General features: G+C 58.0%; 3 protein-coding genes across 4 annotated transcripts; 1 reads left to right on the top strand and 2 right to left on the bottom strand.

The window, feature by feature from the left end:
• Window positions 1-37: 37 nt before the first annotated feature.
• On the bottom strand, window positions 38-3,583 carry CCER2 (coiled-coil glutamate rich protein 2). The gene is made up of 5 exons (XM_043598982.1): window positions 2,424-3,583; window positions 2,122-2,162; window positions 1,880-1,967; window positions 1,023-1,552; window positions 38-373 (listed from the first exon to the last, which is right to left on the bottom strand). The coding sequence occupies exons 1-5, from the start codon at window positions 2,497-2,499 to the stop codon at window positions 284-286; spliced, it is 825 nt and encodes a 274-aa protein (XP_043454917.1). The 5' UTR covers window positions 2,500-3,583; the 3' UTR covers window positions 38-283.
• Window positions 3,584-4,493: 910 nt separating this feature from the next.
• Window positions 4,494-14,160, bottom strand: SARS2 (seryl-tRNA synthetase 2, mitochondrial). The gene is made up of 16 exons (XM_043598972.1): window positions 13,856-14,160; window positions 11,095-11,190; window positions 9,940-9,969; window positions 9,268-9,408; window positions 9,131-9,185; window positions 8,582-8,645; window positions 8,262-8,367; window positions 7,548-7,595; window positions 7,228-7,336; window positions 6,865-6,910; window positions 6,429-6,516; window positions 6,235-6,344; window positions 5,425-5,518; window positions 5,242-5,334; window positions 5,056-5,121; window positions 4,494-4,969 (listed from the first exon to the last, which is right to left on the bottom strand). Exons 1-16 carry the CDS (start codon window positions 14,120-14,122, stop codon window positions 4,826-4,828), a joined length of 1,557 nt encoding a protein of 518 aa, XP_043454907.1. The 5' UTR covers window positions 14,123-14,160; the 3' UTR covers window positions 4,494-4,825.
• A 125-nt stretch (window positions 14,161-14,285) lies between these two features.
• Window positions 14,286-18,646, top strand: MRPS12 (mitochondrial ribosomal protein S12). Of its 2 annotated transcripts, XM_043598975.1 has the most exons (3): window positions 14,286-14,411; window positions 14,703-14,770; window positions 17,958-18,646. In XM_043598975.1, exons 2-3 carry the CDS (start codon window positions 14,722-14,724, stop codon window positions 18,326-18,328), a joined length of 420 nt encoding a protein of 139 aa, XP_043454910.1. In that variant the 5' UTR covers window positions 14,286-14,411; window positions 14,703-14,721; the 3' UTR covers window positions 18,329-18,646. The 2 variants fall into 2 exon arrangements, with proteins under 2 accessions (XP_043454910.1, XP_043454909.1); XM_043598974.1 differs by having other exon boundaries at window positions 14,365-14,770.
• The last annotated feature ends 624 nt before the right edge of the window (window positions 18,647-19,270 follow it).

The following is a 19,270-nucleotide window of genomic DNA, read 5'->3' as shown; positions in this document are numbered from 1 at the left end:
GGTCCCTGTCTGTCTAACATCAAGTGCCACACGAGCCTTTTCTTTGTGCTTTATTCACTCGGCAGGGTTGGAGTGGGTTACATGGGTGGCCGGGTGTTTCCCGAGTCGGTTGGAGCCCAGCCCCTCTACCCAGCTCAGACTCGGCCCCTCGGGCCTGGTCGCGTGGCACACCTGTCCCCCCATTCCTTCAGGCTGGGGAACGGAGTGGGGTGTTAGGCGAGCTTTGGGGGGCAACAGTCATAAGCCATAGGGTGTGTCAGGAAGGAGGACGCGAGGTCGGGGGTCATCCCTCCCTCCTGATCTCCTCCCCGAGAAGCTCCGTTGCCTTCTTCAGCTCATCTCGCACGTGCTCCAGCCGCACCGTGTCATGCTCCTGGGGGCATCAGAAACGGGTTGATCAGCCCACCCACCTTCAAGGGCAGGCCCCCTCAGGAGTCACCCATGAATGTGGGCCATGTCAGTTTGCATGCCGGCAGCCGGCAGCGGTCCTCTCTCTGGTCCCCAGACGGACCACGGTGGTGACCGCAGTGGAAGAGGTAGACTGGCCGACGTGGCCAGCGGTGCAGTCTGTGTGGACCGCCACGGCCAACGACAGCAGGTGGGGCTAGTAAAGGGGCCCTGACCCATTTGTGAGGTGCTGGCCGGTTAGGCTGCTGCCGCCAGTCATGGGGACGTCTTTCTTTCCACGGCCCAGCAGTGGTGTCCACCTGTGGTCCAGCGAACCGAGCACGGCAGCCACTTTTCACGTGGCCAGACGGCACGTTACTGACTACGGTGGCGGCTAACTCGGAAGCTTCCGCGCGATTCTGGTGGCCATCTTGGTTACTGTACTCTTGGTGTGGAAGCCATCTTGGCCAAGCAGGGGCCTTGCTCGGATGTCGCTGCCTAGTCCTGGTGTCCGTTCCGGTCACCATGGTCCATTTGTGGTGGACAGTGGCCGTTTACGGCCCAACTGGTACCCATTTGGTAGTTGACTCCACTGGCCGTTTGGCCTACCCCGCTTGCCCGTGGCCTCCACTCACCTCCCTCTCGGAAGCCTCTTCCTTCTCCTCCTGCTTGGGCCCGGCTTCTGGCTGGCGGAGGCGGTGGTGATGCGGCGAGTCCTCGTGCCTTTCTCCTCCACCCGCCTCGGCCCCCTGCCACAGGCCGTGGCCCGTGCCCAGCACCTGCACACCCTTCTCCTCGGCCTCAAACTGGGCTGTCTCCTCGTCACTGGCCTGCTCTGCCACTCGCTTGTGGGGCCCCCCTCCACCCTCTGGGCGCCGCTTCCACGGGCCTTCGAAGGGTTCCACGGGCCCCCTCTTCTTCCTCTCCTCCTCCTCCTCCTCCCGCTCCTGCTCCTCCTCCTCCTCCTGGTGGAGCCGGCTATGGAGCTGCTCGCGGATGGTCTGTTCCCGCACCTCAGACTTGTGGGCCCTCTCGGCTGCCTCTTCCTCATCCCTCGCTTCCTGGCTGGACCTCATCTTCCCAGCCTCTTGCTTCTTGAAATCCCCAACCAGTAGGCCTTTCTCTTTGGTGGACACACAGCCGTAGGGCTCTGTCTCACACATCTCTGGTGGAAAGAGAGAGGATGCTCTCTGTGCAGCAGAATCGGGAACCGGACCTGGAGGAGTTCTGGGGCCTGCCCGAGGCCCCACAGGGGGGCTGCCCAAAACCGGGAGAGGAGGGTCAGGTCTGGGGGATGTTCTCTGCTCCCATCCCGTACCTCTGTAGGGACCCCCCAGGGTGGGGCTGGAGGCCGGACGGGACACTGGGCGTGCCGTGCCAGCCCAGGCAAGGGGGCCCTGGGATGAGACCACCTTTCCTCCAGGCAGCCCCGGCCGGAACCGCGGGTGGGGTGGGGGCCCCCGAGAGGCTCTGGGGCCTGGGCCCTCCTTACCTTTGTGGAGGAGAGCTGTGCAGGGGCTTCTCTGGGCCTGGCCCAGCGTCAGCACTTCTGTGACCACTTCTGCCAGACAGCGGGTCAGCTGGGCGTGAAGGGTCAGAGGGGAGGTTGAGGGTAGGGCAGACGGGAGGAATGAGAGCAGTGGGAAGTTTGGGAGGGAGATGATCATGGAGGCCGGTCAGGGAGGGCCAGGGTCTGGGGAAGATGAGGCAGGGCAAGGGGTCTGCACTTCTCACCTCTTCCTTGGAAGGTCTTGGCGCCAAGGGAGCAGCGGTGGCTGTGGAAGAAGGAGGTGGGTGCTGGTACCCTCGGTACCCCGCGGGCACTGTCCTCGGTGCTGATCCACCGAGCTGATCCTCTCCCTCGGTGCTGATCCTCTCCCCAGCCTACCTGCCAGGTGCACCGTCCCTACCTGGAAGCTCAGCCCGTGAAGTCTCTAGTCCAACCCCAGTGGGTGCACCGTTCCCGCCCCCCGCACCCCCAGTCCCTGGTCCCTGAGCTGGCCGCAGAGGTGTCCTCTCCAGTTCCTGGCACTCACCGGCCCCCGGCAGCAGCGCCAGAAGCAGGGGCAGCGGCAGCAACAGCAGCGCGGAGGCGGGCCCGCGGCTCTGCATGGTGGGGCGTCGGGACCAGGGTGCTCGGCGCCGCGCGGGACGGCGCGGCAGCTCCTTATAACCCGCGCCAGTGGCCCCGCGGGGGAGGAAGTGACGTCATCACCGCCCCTTCCCCGCCCGCGCTGGGGTGACAGCTGCCGGGCGGCCACCCGCCGGAGACCCTCAATTATTCATGGAGACCCACGTCCCGCACCCGCTCCTCTTCCAGCTAAAGGTCCCGGAGCGTCAGCATGGAGGGAGGGTGCTTCCCCCAGAGAGACACGAGAGACACGGTCTGTTGAGCTTAAGGCTGCACGGGGAGGGCGACCCGAGTTCGAATCCAGCGGCAGCCATTCACAGATAGACCTCAGGCAACTCCTTCCCTTCTTTGGCCTTTTCCTCATCTGGAGATTTGGGGGTCCTAAACCTACTTCCGCAGAGGTGGTGGCTGGGTTCCGCCTGAATCCCAGCTCCACCACGGCCGGCTGTGCAGCCTGGGAAAACTGCCAGACCTCTCTAGGATTGGTTTTATGCTTTGTGAGATAGCGCGGGTGGCCACCTGCCCCACAGGTGAGGGGTAAATGCATAACGGGGGCGTAAGGTCATTTAGACAGTGTCTGGCCCTGGGAACTACACCCGTCCCAGCACCCTCAGTCCAGTAGCTTTTGTTGAGCACCTACTATATGCCCAGCCCTCTCAGAAAGCCCGGGTGACAGCAGTGAACAAGCAGGCAAACTTCCCCGTCCTCTTGGGGCCGACATTTGAGAAGGGGAAGACACAACGCTCAACTCCGCGCCTATAAGGAAGGAGGAAATGACCGCAGACTCCTGCATCACACAGTGCGAGCGGCTTTTCCTTTGGCCGGCCAGGGAAGTCCTCTCTGAGGAGGTGATATGTGGGCTAAGGCCTGAGTCATAAAATGGAGGCAATCACACAAGATTGAGGGGAAGAGTAGGCCACAGAAGGGACTAGCCAGCCCAAAGGTCGGAGTCAAGAATGAGTCTGCAGACTGGGGCGCCTGGGCGGCTCAGTCAGTTAAGTGTCTGACTTCAGCTCAGGTCATGATCTCGTTTGTGAGTTTGAGCCTCACGTCGGGCTCTGTGCTGACAGCTCAGAGCCTGGAGCCTGCTTCAGATTCTGTGTCTCCCTCTCTCTCCCTGTTCCCCCACGCTCACATTCTCTCTCTCTCTCTCAAAAATAAATAAAGATTAATTTAAAAAAAAATGAGTCTGCAGAGTTAGGATCTCGTGCAAGATCAGAGCACGAGAGAGAGGAGGTAGGTTGAAACGGAAGGCAGGGGGCAGACCACGCGGGGCTCTGTGGATCACGGGGACAGCTCTGTCCTTTCCCCTGAGATGGAGCTACACGAGGGCTCCAAGCGGGGGAGGGATGTGACCAGACACAGGTGTCCGCAGGGTCGCTCTGGCTGCGTGGGGGCGGGGGAGCGAGGAGATGGTGGAGGGGCTGTCGTGACTCTCCAGATGGGGAGAAAACAGTGGACAGGACCGGGGAGGGACCAGGGAGGGACCGGGGAGGAAGAGAGTAAGGGCGGATTCTGGTAATGGTTTGGAGAAGGAGCCGCCAGGGACTGACCTACGTGGGCACGAGGGGAGCAGAGAGTGACCGAAGGGCTGTGGCCCGAAGAACTGGGAAGGCAGTTCCATGTACCGAGACAGGCACAGCGAGGGGAGGAACGAGTTCTAATTCGTGGAGTTTGTGCTGCCTACTGGACCCCACCCCCCCCAACCCCCTGCAGTGGAGATGGGGGAGTGAGGTTGAAACTGGGGTCAGTGCAAGGTGCCCCTCGTCCTAGAGCAAGGGAGAGGCCTCGCACCCTCTCAGTTCCTGAGGTGGCCCCCAAGTTGCCCTCCGCGTGCTCTGGGGGCTGCTGGACACTCTTGGCCATGGTCCCTGTGGCCACAGACCCTGTGATGGTTTAGTACCTCTGACCAACTGCCCAGCCCCCCCGCAGGTCAGCCAGGGTCATCTCCCTTGCTCACAGATCCACAAAGGCCTTGGTTCTGACCATTTATTGGGGACTCTTCTGCTAAGTACTGGGGGAGGGAAGAAGGAAGGACGCTTGGAGGCCTCTTCCTCTCCTTCCCCCATCCCTACAACCTTTAAATCCCCAGGCGTCCTGCTTTCCGGTGCAGGCTGGGACCACCAGTGACAACAGGGTCACCGGCTGATTCTGAGGAAGTACGGAAGTAGGAAAGGCGCCCGGGCACGGAGCCGGTGTGAGGAATGCAGATGTCAGGACGGGCTTAGGAAAACGGGTCCCAGGTCTCCAGGGTCCCCTGAGCTCCAGGAAGCGGCAACAGCCCTGCTGACCGATGGCGGTGAGCTCTCAGCTCGAAGCGGGCCGGCCCGGGAGCCTGGGCTTCTGGGGCTGGTTGGGGCCGATGTACTGGAGAGGCACGTGGGTGGGGGCCGTGATCCGATCGGTGCCAAGGTAGGGCTGGAGGGCAGGGGGCACGAGGACCGAGCCGTCCTGGGGACAGAGCAGGCCTCAGGATGCTGCCACTGACCCGGGCCTCCACCCTCGGCCTCCCTGGGTGGGATCCTTCCACCGCTCACCTCCCGCTGGTTGCTCTCCAGGAGGGCGATGAGCAGGCGAGGGACGGCACAGGCTGTGGCGTTCACCTGGGGGAGAGGCGTGCTCGCGTCCGCGACGACCTCTCCTGCCCCGGAGAGGCCGAGGGGGTGTGGGCCTCAGGGAGCGGAGGCTCTCGGGAGGCTAGGCGAGGGGGGGCGGGCGCTTACTGTGTGGGCAAACTGCAGCTCCCCGGCCTCCTTCTGGAACATGATGTGCAGCCGGCGGCTCTGGAAGTCCGTGCAGTTGGAAGCACTGGTGACCTGGGTGCGGGGAGGGGTGGGCTGAGAGGATCACCTGTGGGGGGTCCGGTCCCGGTCCCCCACTGCGTCCCCACCGTGGCGGGGGCTCACCTCGCCAAAGCGGCCGCGGCCCGGCATCCAGGCCTCGATATCGAACTTGCGGTAGGCGGGGAGGCCCAGTTCCTGGGTGGGCATGTCCAGGACGCTGCGGCGGAAGAGAAAGTCGTGGCGAAGGTCAGTGCGAGGCAAGAGGAGGTGGCGGCAGTGGTGGAGGAGGAGGGGGAGGAGGGAGAAGGCACGGGGGGGGGGGGTGATGGAAGAGAAGATAGCCAAAAAAGAGGAAAACGGAAGTGAAAAAGGAGGCTGAGCTGGTGGCGACGAGGGCACAGAGGCGAGGCACGGGGCAGTGGAGAAGGCGGAAGGGGAGCGGATGGTGGGGGAGGACGGGGAGGAGAGTGGGCACGTGGCCACTCTCGGCACCCTGGGTCTGTAACGGGTCACCGAGAGGAAAAGCCCACATCGCCCGGCCTCTCTGGAAGCCAGGTGTGACGGATAGGACGGGAGGGCATGGGGCCACCCACCAGGTCCTGCCTGAAAGGGAAGGGGGCGCCCCGCCCTCCCCGCCGAGCCCAGGCAGTGAGGAGCCCCTTGGGGTGAAGTGCCGATGAGGCAACACCGAGGGATGGGAGCCACGAGAGGGAAGGGGCCCGGGTCCCCATCCCCGGGACGCCCTGTGCCACTCAGGCTGCCGTCACCGTCCTATGGTCCCACACGGGAGGTTACAGACTGACAGATACGTATCCCGCATGTATTCCTGACAAGGGGCAAGGGGGCGGAGGGAGAGGAGGTGATGAGGGCGTGTAAGGTGGGGAGCACCTAGCCAGCCCGTCCCTCCTCCCTCACCCCCACCCTTCTCCGCACCGGAAGTGCAGGCCCAGCTCCGTCAAGATCTCCATCTGCAGGGACAGGAACTCCTCCAGCAGCTGTGAGCTCTGCTCCAGCCCAGGGCCTGTCACCCCAAACATCTCCACCTGGGGCAGTGCAGCGGGCACAGGAGTCAGAAGGCCCCCGGCCACTGGAGTGAGCCCTCCTCCCCAGGTCGTGGCTACACCAACCTTGGTGAAATGATGCACTCGATACAGTCCCCATGGTTCCTTCCCTGTGTCTGTCTCAGCCCGGTAGCAGGTACTGGAACAAACCATCCTGGGCCGGGGGGAGGGGGCAGGGGAGGTAGAGTCAGGGAGGGGAGAGGGAATGTCACAGTGGGGGACAAGATCTAAAGGAACCGGACATCGGGGTGCCCGGGTGGCTCAGTCGGTTGAGCGGCCGACTTCAGCTCAGGTCATGATCTCGCGGTCCGTGAGTTCGAGCCCCGCATCGGGCTCTGGGCTGACCGCTCAGAGCCTGGAGCCTGTTTCGGATTCTGTGTCTCCCTCTCTCTCTCTGACCCTCCCCCGTTCATGCCCTGTCTCTCTCTGTCTCAAAAATAAATAAACATTAAAAAAAATTAAAAAATAATAATAATAAATAAATAAAGGAACTGGACGTCACCTGATTGGCAGGTCCCTGAAGGCCACAGAGTGGTCCATGAAGTAGCCTGGGAGGAGAGAGGAACAGAATGTGTCAGCCAGGATGGGTCACCACCATCCACAGGAAATCTCTGTGACAATTAGAAAAGGTGTCCTCTCTGGTAGACATGACCTCCCGTCAGGGCATGGGGCTGGATCCTCACTGTACTGTTGTGCAGTAAACAACCTACACAACTGTACAGGCTGGCCCTGGGGGTCACTGAGACATCCTAGGCAGGCAGCTGTCACCCCCAGGATGCTCCTGGTTATCCCCCTACAATCCCTCCTGCTCTGAGGACACTGGAGGTAACCTCACCCCTGCTGCTGCCCCCAAGCAGGTGCTTACCAGCGAGCCCCACCTCTGCTGTCCCAGCCAGGTTGAGGTCTTCGAAGCGGGATGGGTCGATATTGTAAATTTGGGACGGGTTGGCATTTGGTGTCATCCCACAGCCTTCCTGGGGAGGAGGCCAAGCCACAGAGGTCAGGGGACAGATAACCTCAGCCTCCTTTTGCAGGAACAAGCCCCGCTCCTCCCCAGGAAGCACCTGGAGTTGCCCACCCTCAACCCAGTCCCAGGGCCGTCTCTGCAGGGGAGACAGGCTGTTCTTCACCCCTGGGGTCCCCGGAACAGGGCCTGGCACGCAGCTGGGTGCAGGGGGCACTCACAAACACAGCTCCCCGGAGAAGGTCTGGCACTGTCATGGGAGTGAAGCCCTGTGAACGGGAAGGGGGCGGGGTGAGGGCACGGCCAGGACCCCCACCAGACCAGGGACACTGCAGAGTGGGCCAGTGACTCCCGCTTGTCCTTCAAAACCCATTCCGCCTCAGAGGAGATTGAGGGAGGCTTCAACTGGCTTGGAGCCAGTAGGCTTGGAGCTGGCTTCGGGACCCTGGTGTCCCTGCCGCCGGGGCCCTCTCTGCCGGTGCTTTGCGGTTTCCTCTCACTGCATCTCACACAGGGTAGCGGGTGGTGTAGTTAGAGCTTTCTGTGGCTCCCCAGTGCCCTCAGGAAATGGCCTGAGGCCACGGTCAACAGCCCATGCCTTCAGCCCCCGCCAACCGCTCCCATTCCAGCAACACCTCCTTTACACTACGGCAGGTGGTGAGGTCCCAGGCACAGGCCCTAGGGCCGGCTCCAAGCAGCAGCCGTGAGATCTTGGGCTAGTTACGCCCTCTCCGGGCCTTAATTTCTCCATCCCTGAAGTGGGGATAAGAGCATCTACCTCATAACGTTGCTATAAGAATTAAATGCGTCGGTAATACACGCAAAGCTCTGAAATCATGGCTGGAGCACAGGGAACGCCCTCCTCCCTGTCTTGGGCCCTCTGAGTCACTGTCGACGTCACCCCCTCCAGGCAGCCCTCCCATCCCGACCCATACCCGCTGGATGAGCTTGTTGAGGGTGAAGTTGACCAGGCCGTGCTGCAGGAGGGCCCCAGCCCCACGGAGATAATAGGAGCGGTGGCCGGACACGTGGGACAGGCGCCTGGGAGACAGACGGGCAGACAGGCGGGTGTGTGTGGGCCGGGGCTGGTGGGGGAGGAGGGGGACCCGAGCACCCTGAGGCAGAAGCCAGGTGCCAGGCGGGGGACCGGGCATCAAACATTCATGCGGGGTGAGGCCCGGGCGGCTCCACACCTGGTGCTGAGCCAGCTGCTGGGGCGGGGAGGGCGGAGGGGGCGCGAGCGGGCGGAGCTCACTTCTGCCGGATGATGTCAAGTTTCTCCGCGATTTCCAGGTGGCCCCGGGGTTGGAAGGAGAATGCTGGATCCGGATGAGAAGCGGTGGAATAAGGAGTCGGGAGAGAGACACAGAACAGGGACACAGACAGGATGAGAGAGCCAGCGGGAGGGAGAGGCAGTAAGAGGGAGCGAGGGAGACAGAGGGAAAGGGAGAGGGGAGAGAGAAGAGAGAGAGGGAGAGAGAGAGAGGAGAGGGCGGCAGAGGCGGGACTGGCAAAGGGAGAGATGGCGAGAGACGCGGAGCCGAGGCGGGAAAGGAGAGAAAAGGGAAAGGGAAGAGAACGTTAGGAGGAGGTGAGAAAGAGGTGGGTGGGTACAGAGAGTCAGAGCCAGAGAGAGAGAGACACCGGAGTCAGGGAGGAAAACCCAAGGGAAACAGCCAAAGCGAGCCAGGGACGGACTGCCATACACACACAGGGCAGAAGGCAGGAGGAGGGGAGCACCGGCCACGTCCCACACCCCAGGGACACCACCCAGCCTCGGCTCCGGGCCTGGGGGCTGGCCCACCTGGCTTGTCTCCGACCACGTGGAGCACCCGGGCCTGGCTCTCGTCCCCGACGGGCTGCAGGGACACAGCGGGAGTCACGGGGAGGGTGGTCCCAGGCGGGCCCCTGGGCTCCCCCGCCACCCAGCACCGCGCTCACCACATCCGGGTGGGTCTGGTTGGGCAGCCTCAGCGCCCGCAGGTAGAACTCCTCTTCAAGCTGAGTCTCCTTGGGGTACAGGACCATGAGCTGCTCGCGGATCTCTCGGCCGTGGGCCCGCAGACTCTGATACTGGGGGTCCTGGGCAGGGGGACAAGCCGGGTCAGTCCAGGAGAGGGCGGGGGGGGTCCCTCAACCAGTCTGACCTTGGGCCTTGCCGGCACAGCCCCTGTGGTCGGCACCCACTCTCTCTTTGGCCCAACATCCTGAATTTCTGTTTGGGAAATTCCCTCACCTCATCTCACCACCACATGGCAAGTCCAGGGGGCCGTGACTCAGGCCTGGCCTACCAGAACATTCTATCGCCTGGGCCACAGCGATTGGCTCGAAGACAGGCACGTGATCCGAGCCCCAGGACCAGGGGTGCAGCAATCAGGGAAGCGGTCCCCTTCGGGCCCCACCCCGCCTCCCCTTTCTCTAAGGGCAGAAAGCCGGTCTGGGACCAAGGGGGAACTAGAACCAGATATAAGCCAGCCTCTTAGGTTTCAGGAACCAATAGATTCACTTGGATCAATAATCCTGTTTGTTGTCTTCGGTCACAAGGTAGGAATCACGACCCCCGTGGCACCTGCCCACTCCCCCCAGGGGCAGGACCCCGGCCCTCGGGAGTACCTGCTGCACTTGAGTGTTGTCCCGGTTGACCTGGTAGAAGAGAGACGGAGGGGGTGATCAGGTTCGTAAAGCTGGGGCCGGGGAGGAGGGAAGAAAGGAGGGGTGAAAGGTCAAACAGGGCCGGGTGGGGTGGGGTGAATTCCTTGCTCTGTGGGTGCCTGGCTGGACAGACCTTCCTCCCCTCCGTGCCTCAGTTTCTCAGTAAAGCCGGGAGGAGGCAAGATCATGGAAGAGTAGCCACACCCGCAGCTCTGTTCATTGAGCCCGTCCCTGCTCTCACACGGCTCTCACGCGGTCCTATCTCTTCACAACCTGCTCCGTGAAGTTGGCATCGGCGTGCTTCCCGTTTCGTAGATAAGAAAATCGAGGCTAGGAGCGGTAAAGCTGGTGAACCTGAACCTTCCTCGAGCCAGAGCGGCAGGCGGAATCAGGCAGACCGGGGTCTGAATGTCGGGTGCCTACCCGCTCCGTGTCCCTCGGGCAAATCTCTCTCCTGCTCCGAGCCTCGGTATTCCCACCTGTGAAATGGGATAACAGGACCTCCCCAGCAGGGCTGTTGAAATGCTTCCCCGAGCAGATGAGTTGGCACTCATGGAACGTGAACTGTGACCAATTTTGTTGTGGTCACTGGCTGCCTGCCCGTGATGCACGTAGTCTGGGGCCTGGCACTTACGTAGGAGGGTCACTGGGAGGTGTAACTAGTTTTGCAGTTGGCCTTTGAGCGGACTGGCGAAAAGCAGCCCGGGTGCCTGGGTGCGAATCCTGCCTCGCCCACTTTCCGGCTGCGACGCTCAGGCACATGCTAACCTCTTGGGAGCCTGGTTGTAAATTGGGTTTGTATTGTTCCTGTCTCACAGAGTTGGGAGGGTTCAGAGGAGGAAAGCATCTAGAACAGGGCCTGGCACACAGTGATTGCTATATAAACAGCTGCTATTATTTTTATGACTACTCTTTTAGGCCCCCTGAGGCAGATGCTCTTGGCTGTCTAGCCCAAGACTACTCAAGCCACAGAAGTCCTGTTTTCTGCCTCTGGCAGTCATGTGAAGAGACATGGTACTACGCGGCCATCTTGGGCTGTGAGCGGGGAAACTGAGGTCAAATCAACATAGCGAAGCCTCACCCACCTAGGACCCCCTCCCTTCCCCTGCCGCTCACCATCAGGGCCCGTACTGCCTCAGCCACGGCCCCCTTCTCTTCCTCCAGACTCCGGATCTGCTCCCGCAGCTGCCTCAGCTCCTGCCATGCTGAGATCTGGGGGAGGACACAGGAGGGAAAGGGGTGAAGGGGCCACTGTCTCCTGCCCCTTCTCGCTGGAGCCTCCCCCTGCTGGCCACCTGGAGCCCAGCAGCCAGGCTCTCCTCGTTCCCTTCTGTACTAGGCTTCCTGATGTAAAGCACACGGCTGCCCAGAACGTAAGACACATTTCCCAGCCTCCTTTGCAGCTACTTGTGCTCACGTGTCCAAGATCAACCGATGGACGTGAGTGGAAGGGGAGAGTGTGACTCTTGGGTCACCTCCTTGAAGACAAGCCCCCATGCTGGGCTTTCTCTCACTCCCCTTGGACTGGATGACAGGCTCTGAAGCACAGCCAAACCGGACAGCATCCTAAGGGATGCGGAGCAGGAGGGTGAAAGGACCCAGGCGCTGAGGGGCACAGAGCTGAGGCCCCGCCAGCACTCACCTCTGAGTCTCAGAGAAGAAAGAGGCAGCCTCTGTCCTATGGGGCTGCCGTGCTCAACCCGTCCCCTCCAACAAAGCAGGCTCAGCTCTGGTTCACGGGCACACCTACTGCCGTGAGGTGCCTCTGTGAGCCCGCAGCCCTGGGCAAACCCCTCTGTCCTCTCTGCCTGCAGTTTTCCCTGTGATAAAATGGTGCAAACAGCACTGTCCTACCTCCCCGGGGCTGGCAACTGGGAGGGGGAGCAGGCCATAAGGTGGTTTGCTGCCCACTGGGTGGCTCCCCCGGATGTCCCCTGGACACTCACTACGCGCAAGAGTAACTCTAGGAAAAACACCCTCCTCCCGAATGTGCTCCTCCTCCAGGGACAGCCCCACAAACTCCCATCCCCGGCCGCAGGACCCTGAGCCTCCTGCCGGATGCCACCCCAGCCCTGTGGCCAGGTTCCATGTCCCGACGTTTCTGCCTCCTGAATGTCCATCGCGTCTGTCCTGCTCCCATCCCCTGACTCCTGCCCCTCTCTGCTCCAGATCCTGTCATCTGCCACGAGGACCGCTGTGCTATCCTCCCAGCCTTCAGGCTCACCTCCTCCAATCCAGCCAGAGCTCTTACACAATCCCTCTCCTGCCTGGAGGCACCCATAGCCCCCCAGTGCCCCTAGGAACAATTCACATGCCTTGTCATTGCCCATAAAGCCACATGCCATTTTCCTCTTCACGTTTCATGCCCTAAAGAAGTGTTTTTCGAGCTTTGGGATGTGATCCATTAGCGGGTTATAAATAATTCAAGACTGCTAAACCAGCACTTTAAGAAATTGTGGTAAAATATAAAGTTTAGCATTTTATGGGGCGCCTGGGTGAATCAGTCGGTTAAGTGCCCGACTCTTGGTTTCAGCTCAGGTCATGATCTTATAGTTTGTGGGTTCAAGCTCTACATTGGGCTCTGTGCTAACAGGGCGGAGGCAGCTTGGGATTCTGCCTCTCTCCTGCTCACTCTCTCTCTCTCTCTCTCAAAATAAATACATAAACATTAAAAAAAAAATACATAAAGTTGGGCGCCGGGGTGGCTCAGTCGGTTGAGCGTCCCACTTCAGCTCAGGACATGATTTTGCAGTTAGTGAGTTCAAGCCCCACGAACTCTGTGCTGACAACTCAGAGCCTGGAGCCTGCTTCCGATTCTGTGCCTCCCGCTCTCTCTGCCCCTCCCCTGCTCATGCTCTGTCTCTCTCCCAAAACTAAACATAAAAAATTTTTTAAAAATATATAAAGTGTAGCATTTCAACCATTTTTAAGAGTACAGTTCAATGGCACTAAGTATATTCACACTGTTGTGCAGCCATCCCCACCATCCATCTCCAGAACTTTATCTTCACAAACTGAAATGCTATACCCATTAAACACTATCTCCCTGCTCCCCTCTCCCCAGCCCCTGGCAACCGTCATTCTATTTCCTGTCTCTGTGCATTTGACCACTCTAGGTACCTTGCGTGAATGGAATTATCCAGCTTTTGTCTTTTTGTGACAGCCTTAGTTCACTTAGCGTCATGTCCTCAAGGTTCATTCATGTTCTAGCATGTGTCAGGATTTCCTTCCCTTTGGAAGGCTGAATCATATCCCACTGTGTGTACCGTAGGCCATTTTATCTATTCGTCCGTCGGTGGGCACTTGGGTTGCTCCCAAGGTCTAGTAATAATGGTGACTCTGCTTCTTGTTCCCTGGCACGTAGTATTATATTATTCACCACCTCATTATCAAAGCCTGGGACATATTAGATGCTCCCTAAGCAGCTGTTCGGCAGAACCATTAATTAAATAATTATTTAAATGCTTGCTACCTGTGGGGCAGGTGCAGGGTTCTTACTCTCCAGAGGCAACCCCCTCTCCACCCTCGTCTAATTCACATCCCTGTCCCTCAATTTCTTCCCCCTCCCCTATTTTCTTTTGTGGTCTTCAGGAAGCCTGGCAGGAGGCTGGAGCACAGAGAACATCGGCACGTAGTTAAGTTCCTAAGCGCAAAGTAGGTACTCAGTACGCTTTACGGAACAGGCGCATGGTGGGTGGGTACACAGTAGGGCCCTAGCACTCCGTGGATAACTGGCACATCTATGGGTGCCAAGCACAACATACTGGCTAAACTTGGGAAGAAACGGAAATTCCTGCAGTAGTTTCGCCTCCTGCTGGACAGCATCTCGCAAGCCCCGTTCCGCCCCGCAGCTGACGGCCGGCGCAAGCGCACTCACGATCGCGGGCAGGTCTTCGGGCCGCAGCTCCCCCTTGCGGAGCTGCAGGGCGCGCGCGGCCTCTTCCGGGCATGCGCACAGAGGTTCCATGTCCAGATGAGGGAGCGCGCTGTAGCCCTCGCGCGCGTGCTCGTACAGGAGGTTCCGGTCTCGTCTCTCCGTGGCAAAAGTTCTTTTTGGGCTATGGCTGCCGATGCAGCCTCTCCGGGAACGAAGACCCCGACCAGCCACCAAAGGCCACAAGCGCCGCGCCATGGACGCCGCCATCTTGGACAGGGGACAAGGAGTCACGCACCCTTCGTCCCGCCCCCTCCGCGTTTAGACCAATTGCAAAGCAGCCGTCCTGCCAATCAGACCCTGGATGGGGTGAGCGCCTCTCGAGCCTCAAATACAGTTCGATGAGAAATATCGACTGTGATTGACTCTGTCGTTGACCAATCGTCATCTGTGCCCCGCCCCTTCAGCGTACACGGGAGGCAGAACCAGCCAATCCCTGCCGGGGTGACCTCCGGAAGGGGCAAGAGGCAGATTCAGCGTGCCTGCGGACCCTGCAAGGGTCGGTGAAGTTGATGGAAATCATTGGATTCTACCAGTTTCCCCGGCCCTCTCCTCAGTTTCCCTTCTGCTTCTGTGTGCGGGGAGCGGGAGAGGTTGTTGGGTGCCCACTCAGAGCGAAACTAAATTTACCGAGGGAATTTCTGTCAGCAACGTGTGGGGTTGCAGTTAGACCGTCGAGGAAATTCCTTGGATTTAATCAGAAGGCTCTGAGGGCGTGGTGGGGAGAATTTGGGCCCTTGTCCGGCTACGGCCACTTTTTCCTTCCTGATGCTCGTATCCCCTCACACAGGGACCCTGCAGGCGGTGGGATGTCCTGGTCCGGTCTTCTCCGTGGCCTCAACACGTCCCTAAATTATGGTAAGTTAGGGGCTTGAGCTGTAGAGACGCAGCAGGATAAGGGCTATCCCCGCCGGGACTTGTGTGCCTCTGCCGCAGCCCCGGGGGAATCAGGGGTTAAATTAGGGATGGATGAATACACGGTGGGTTTTAGCAGAGCTCGGGCTGCGGGGGCAAGAGGTGGGAAGTGGTTGCCTTGGGGGCTACTATGCGTCGTCAGGGGGCATCAGGAGTTTGGGTCAGTTGCTGATTTCTTCAGCAGGTACTTATTAAATTCCGTGGGTGGGACAGCCAAGCAAAGCGCTTGGCTCATTCATTCAGCTGATATGTATTTTTTTTAATTCTTGATTTTTAATTTTTTTAAAGTTTAAATCCAAGTTAGTTAACATATAATGTAATAATGATGTCAGAAGTGGAATTTAGTGCTTTATTACTTACATATAACACCCAGTACTCATCCCAACAAGTGCCCTCCTTAATGCCCCTCGCCCCCATTTAGCCCATCCTCCCCACCCTACACCCCCTCCAGCAGCCCTGAGTTCTCTGTATTTAAGGGTCTCTAATAGTTTGTCTCGCTTTCTGTTTTTATCTTAGTTTTGCTTCCCTTCCTCTATCTTCGTATGTTTTGTTTCTTAAATTCCACGTATGAGTGACATCGTATGATGTTTGTCTTTTTGTGGCTGACTTATTTTGCTTAGCATAATACACTCTAGTTCCATCTATGTTGTTGCACATGGCAAGATTCCGTTCTTTTTGATCGCTGAGTAATATTCCGTTGTGTGTATGTGTATATACCACATCTTTTTAAAAAATTTTTCTTTAATGTTTATTTTTGAGAGAGCATGACCGGGGGGGCGGGGGGGGGGGCGGTGGCGGGGAGACACCGAATCTGAAGCAGGCTCCAGATTCTGAGCGGTCAGTCAGCACAGAGCCCGACATGGGGCTCTAACTCAAAAACCAAGGGATCATGACCTGAGCTGAAGTTGGACACTTAACCGACAGAGCCACTCAGGTGCCCCTTCTTTATCCATTCATCCGTCGATGGACATTTGGGCTCTTTCCATACTTTGGCTGTTGTCGATAGCGCTGCTATAAACATTGGGGGGCATATGCCCCTTCGAATCAGCGTTTATGTATCCTTTGCATAAACACCTAGTAGTGCAATTATTGGGTCATAGGGTAGTTCTATTTTTAATTTTTTGAGGAACCTCCATACTGTTTTCCAGAGTGGCTGCACCAATTTGCATTCCCTGATGATGAGCATCTATCCTCTCATTGTATCTGTTGGCCATCCGGATGTCTTCTTTGGAGAAGTGTCTATTCATGATTTTTGCCCATTTCTTCACTGTATTGTCTTTTGGGTGTTGAGTTTGATAAGTTCTTTATAGATTTTGGATACTAACCCTTCATCTGATGTGTCATTTGCAAATATCTTCTCCCATTCTGTCGGTTGCCTTTTAGTTTTGCTGATTGTTTCCTTCGCTGTGCAGAAGCTTCTTATCTTGATGAAGGCCCAATAGTTCATTTTTGCTTTTGTGTCCCTTACCACTGGAGACATGTCAAGTAAGAAGTTGCTGTGACCAAGGTCAAAGAGGTTGTTGCCTGTTTTCTCCTCTAGGATTTCGATGGTTCCTTTCATACGTTTAGGTCTTTCACCCATTTTGAATTTATTTTCGTGTATGGTCTAAGAAAGTGGTCCAGGTTCATTCTTCTGTATGTCGCTGTCCAGTTTTCCCAGCACCATTTCCTGAAGAGACTGTCTTTTTTCCATTGGATATTCTTTCCTGCTTTGTCAAAGACTAGTTGGCCATCCGTTTGTGGGTCCATTTCTGGGTTCTCTAGTCTGTTCCATTGATCTGAGTGTCTGTTTTTGTGCCAGTACCATACTGTCTTGATGATTACAGCTTTGCAATACAGCTTGAAGTCCGGGACTGTGATGCCTCCTGCTTTGGTTTTCTTTTTCAACATCACCTTGGCTATTCGGGGTCTTTTGTGGGTCCATACAAATTTTAAGATCGTTTGGGGTGCCTGGATGGCTCAGTCTGTTAAGCGTCCAACCGGCTCAGGTCATGATCTCCCCCTTCTGAGTTCGAGTCCCGTGTGGGGCTCTGTGCTGACAGCTCAGAGCCTGGAGCCTGCTTCGGATTCTGTGTCTCCCTCTCGCTCTGCCCCTCCCCTGCTCTCACTGTGTCTCTCTCAAAAATAAATAAACATTAAAAAAATAATAATAATACAAAGAAAATTTTAAGATTGTTCTAGCTCTGTGAAGAATGCTGGTGTTATTTCGATAGGGATTGCATCGAATATGTAGATTGCTTTGGGTAGTATTGACATTTTAGCAATATTCGTTCTCCCAAGCTGACTCGATATGCGTCCCTCGTGGCAGCCTTTACACACCATACTCAGGAGGGAGATTCGATCATGGTGTTTGTGATACAGTGAGGCCACTGAGCGGCAGTCTTACTCAAGGGCACGCCACTAGGAAGAGACTCCTAGGAACGTCTCAGCCCCTCTGAGGATTCTGCTGTAATGTGAGACACAGAACATGAGCCAGGGCCTTCCCTGGATGTGGAGGGAGCATAAAGTTTGTGTGTGAAATGAGTGTGCCAGGGAGGAGGAGGGACACCTCCCGGAAACACCCCACTGGGTTGCTGTGGGGCGGGCACAAGTTAATATAGGTACGATGCATAGAACAGTACATGACATGGTGTGAATCTGTTTGCTTTTTTTTTTTTTTTTTTTTTTAAATCTTCATTTATTTTTGAGAGAGAGACAGAGCATGAGCAGGGGAAGGGCAGAGAGAGAGAGAGAGGGAGACACCGAATCCGAAGCAGGCTCCAGGCTCCAGAGCCCGACTCAGGGCTCCAGCCCATCAACCCACGAGATCATGACCTGAGCTGAAGTCGGACACCCCACCGACTGAGCCACCCAGGCGCCCCTGAGTCTGTTTGTGTTTGTTACTGTTTTTAAGCAGCATTAAGGTCAGTATCTTCCTTGCGAATAAAATGAGTTAATTCACGTTAAACGTTTAAGATAGAACCTGACCTGTGGCGGTTGCTCAGTAGACGTTATTGCTAATATTAGCAACCACCTCTGGACGTAAACAAATCCGTCCTTGTAAAGTGCTCGCAACAGGGCCTAGAAGTCTTATGCGTTGCCTTCATTGGGATGATAACCCCCCTCCGCCCTCCCGGTTGTGTGTCTCCAGGCCTAGCCCTGGTCCCGCAGCTCGGGGCCGCCCGCCCCATGGCCACCCTGAACCAGATGCACCGCCGGGGGCTTCCGAAGCGGCCGCCTGCCCCTCCGGGCCCCACGGAGGGCCGGCCGCAGCTGAAGGGCGTGGTTCTGCGCACGTTCATCCGGAAGCCCAAGAAACCCAACTCGGCCAATCGCAAATGCTGCCGCGTGCGGCTCAGCACCGGCCGAGAGGCCGTGTGCTTCATCCCCGGAGAGGGCCACAGCCTGCAGGAGCACCACGTCGTGCTCGTGAAGGGCGGCCGCACCCAGGACCTGCCCGGCGTGAAGCTCACCATCGTGCGCGGCAAGTACGACTGTGGCCACGTGCAGAAGAAGAAGTGACCGCCAGGGCCGCCGGCGGCCGGGGCTTCCCCCAGAACGAGAACCTTCCGCTCCCGGTGCCTGTGGAGTCCTTGGGAAGCTATCCCAGCCCTGGAAGTACCTGGTCCTTGATTCAAATCCTGGCCTCGCCTCTTCCATCTGGAGCGCTGCTTGCCTGTGGGGGTTCTGGGTGTGAATTGGGAAGAGGCACCCCCTGGCCACACCCTTGCCTTCCCTGTAGAGCGGTGGCTCCGGGGGGCCTCTTCTGTTGGGATAAGGCCCTGGCTCTGTGCTGCCATCTGCTGGGGAGGAATGGCAATAAACGCCCCTACCCCCATGGTTGTGATGTGAACCCTCCTGCACGGTATTTACCCTCTGCGTGGTATTAGCCTGTGACATCCCCCGTGGGCCTCGATTTCCTCCAGAAAATAGCTCCACTCACATATCCCCCTTCTTGGTATAAATTCAATGCTCTAAGTGCATAACACATGCCCCCCTACTTTAAGCTGCTGGTAGGCAGCGCTGGGTCCACCCTGTTCCCTTCCCCGCAGGCCCAGGATCTGTGCAAAGAGAGCCCGGCCCTCGAGCTTCCCCATCTGTGGAAGGGGCATTGAAAGGATCGGTCGGGATGCGCTGCTGCCCACACGGGAGCTGCTCTCCTAGGTTATTTTCAGACTCCACACCCACCTGGATCCGAATCCTGCCTCTCCCTCCTTGTTCTGTGACTTCGCGCTGTTCCCGCGCTGGGCCTCAGTTTCCTCCCTCAGCAAATGGCACGGGGAGTGATACTGACCTCACCTGATCACGCGCTTGACCGTGTTCGACTTTAAGATTTGGGAGTCGTCCTTCTCACGGCTCTGCGCAAGTCCTGCCTTCCCTGCTTACTGCCCAGGTGACCTTGGGCAGGTCATATAAGCTCTGAGCCTGTTTCCTCCTGGACTAAAAGAACAGAGCCTGCATGGA

This window comes from Prionailurus bengalensis, chromosome E2, assembly GCF_016509475.1.
Source record: "Prionailurus bengalensis isolate Pbe53 chromosome E2, Fcat_Pben_1.1_paternal_pri, whole genome shotgun sequence".
Lineage (NCBI taxonomy): Eukaryota > Metazoa > Chordata > Mammalia > Carnivora > Felidae > Prionailurus > Prionailurus bengalensis.
This window is presented reverse-complemented; position numbering and strand designations above follow the sequence as displayed.